We start from the raw sequence: 2836 nt of genomic DNA, 5'->3' as shown, positions 1-2836 counted from the left end.
TGCCATTGAGGCTTGCATTCAAATTCATTATCCTATCACACTGGGAATCACCCACCTATTTGATCACTTGTCCAAAAAGGTTAAAATATTGAAGTACGTGACGCCCTTCGGTGATTTTTAATAAGGGTGAACACTTCGTGTCGAAAAGTATTATTGATAATAATACACGTACCGGTACGTATTCTTGTACAGTACGAAAACCTGATGCATCACGCATCATGCATCAACCGGTATTAATCAATCAAAGTGACGATTCAAATTTTTACAAATTTTGCTTCAGATTTGATATAGTGCCACTTGCGAATTTCGCTATTCGACGGCATCAGTCGCGAAATCACCGTCAAGGGCTCAAGCCGTGTCCCACCCCCAGTCAAGCATGCGCCGCACCTGTATTCTGCTCGTTTGTGTGATCTTCCTTCTAACTCTGCTGTCGGCCAAACGTAATGCTGAAGCAAGGATCCTGCGAACACTCACGACGGCTGACGGTCGAGACGCAACGAAAGAAGAGCGTGCAGTACCGATAGTGCCATTTCAACACGCGTTTAACTCTAACGCTTTGGACGACATCGCGTTCTTTTTTAAAAAGATGCCGGAGCAATTCCAGAAAATGAGGACTCAGCCTGAGCACCTACGGTTCGTTCTAAAGGGATGGTATGACAACCTCCAGAGCGTTGATGATATTGTCGTCTTCCTGGCTCGACAAAACCTGAATCCAAAAGCCATTGAAGAATTCAAGACAGCGTACCAGGCTGATATTACATATGCCAAGTCTATCAAGGCTGTCCCGGCTGTTCTATCCGTTAAATAAATGTAACCGCGACAGTGCCACGGCTAAAGAATTTGGTAAAAACTGCCATCTCGTGTTAGCAAAGTAACTAAGGGTGGAGTCATATCGTCGCGGTTTCGGTGCATTCCTACTTTGTCGGATAAAGGATCGTTAATTTCTTCTACTACTATAGTATTTTTTAACCGACGACGAAGGGTCTGTCGTGACGGAATGGAAAGAGCCAATATGTTTGTTATCGACGTTCTCATCACGATAAGGTTTTAAACAGATCACCTGCAGATCTGGTCCCGTTTTGGTCTTACGGGACCAAAAGGGGCGAGCACCATGTACCTAAGGTATTTGAAGACAGCCCCCCCCTCTTACCCTTCTGCTCTAACCATATTGATGACCGAAAATTAGACTACAGCGAAACAAAAGATTGTGAAATTGAATAACTGATACAATATGATCCGGTCAAAATTGGATGCTCTTACGCATGAACGTTTAAAGGCAAAGTTTGGAAACGAAGTAAAATGGTTTGTATGTGTACATGAGGGCTTACGTATTTAAGTTATAAAAAGCAATCAAACCATTTAAAACAAAGCATCGAACGATTAAGCAACCGTTTCAGGATACTTTTTCGGTTGCAGTAAAATCTTTTGTGAGTGTCAGATTGCTTTGGATTGGTGAGCACAGGGGTCGAAGAACTGTGATGTGTGCACCACATGTGTCGCCAACAGTGCTCCTTCGAGTACAATTCATTGGAAGTGTGAATTTTTCGAAGCATCGGCTGTGTGCGTTATAATATGAGACCCCAGCGCTTACAAGTCTCAGAGCCTAGAATTCTTACTGTTAGCTGTGAGTCTTATCTCTAACGGAGTCCACTGAGGTAGAGCTCCAGCTAATACCATGAGCCTACTTTGAGGGGCCAGTACGGTGTTCTCGTTCGTCCACGTCGGATGTCTCCAACCTCTTGCTATTTAGGGCTGGCTACTTTCCGCGAAACCTCGTCTGATCTCTTATACCGTAAAAATCGGCCCCAGTACATAAAATAATGATTTATCATTTCACATAAAATATTTGAGGTATTGCTGCAGAGCAGCTGCAGGTGATTAATTCGTTTATTGCTCGATTTTTTTTTAAATTCGCTCGACGTGAAACCGACGTGAGTCACACGAGTTTTGTACCAAAACTGTGCCACCGCCGTTTTTGCCCAACTAACCGGCGCTTGACTACGTCTGAGCATCTTCCCTGGTAGTAGATCGAGATTTTGAAACACCCCACTGATTTGGAAAATGTCTTTTCTTTTAAATTTAAGCAGCGTATGCGGCAACCTCCTCCGATTCAGTATAGTACTTCGATTAACTATAGCGACAGCAGTAATAACATCGGCAATATAGCTGCCTGCAGAAATGAAAATTGCTATAAATACTGCAATATGCTAGTGATTGCCGACTAAAATTCAGGAGAGTCTTAGGTAATTTTTATCTTGAGCTTATCGCTCAAGTATCGAAATTATACAGCCACGGCTGTGAACAGCCGACGACGGAGTTGTCGTAGCGTATCGTTGTTCACACTCTACATAAACTGTTTCAGAATTGTAGCGAAGGCTTTACAGATCAAGCCTAGCCCATTTATCGGGCGTCGGAACGGGTCCCGCCGCCAAGCTGGCAGCTGGCAATTAGAATCAAATGCTGCTGTCGATGATGATATTAATAATAATGGAGATTCTACCACAATATCAGCGGACGAGCTGTTGGATTTTTACCCCAGCCTTCAAAACCCCCAATTGCAAGCAGGAGTCAACGTGTCGACCTTCCCAAATCCAACAGTTTCAGTATCTGCTGACGACGATGAACGTCGGCTGAATTTAGTTTCATCTTCAGACCGAGGGTATCAGTCGACCCGTACAGCAGTACTAAGACATTCTTAATTGAGTTTATTGATCTGCCAGAGCTCGTCAAGTGCATAATGAGGTCGCGACGTCCAGTAGCTTCATTTTTTCTTTGCCACCGCTGCTTCCATCACCTCCAAAGCCCCCAGCTGGACGGATGGCAACGGAAGCTTCTA

The 2836-nt window shown here is 44.1% G+C and overlaps 1 protein-coding gene across 1 annotated transcript; it reads left to right on the top strand.

Moving 5' to 3' along the window:
- Positions 1-376: 376 nt before the first annotated feature.
- Positions 377-808, top strand: PITG_22375 (secreted RxLR effector peptide protein, putative; the record flags this gene model as incomplete). The annotated part of the gene is made up of 1 exon (XM_002909804.1): positions 377-808. One exon carries the CDS (start codon positions 377-379, stop codon positions 806-808), a length of 432 nt encoding a protein of 143 aa, XP_002909850.1.
- Positions 809-2836: the final 2028 nt, after the last annotated feature.

This window comes from Phytophthora infestans, genomic scaffold, assembly GCF_000142945.1.
Source record: "Phytophthora infestans T30-4 supercont1.2669 genomic scaffold, whole genome shotgun sequence".
Classification (NCBI taxonomy): domain Eukaryota; phylum Oomycota; class Peronosporomycetes; order Peronosporales; family Peronosporaceae; genus Phytophthora; species Phytophthora infestans.
This window is presented reverse-complemented; position numbering and strand designations above follow the sequence as displayed.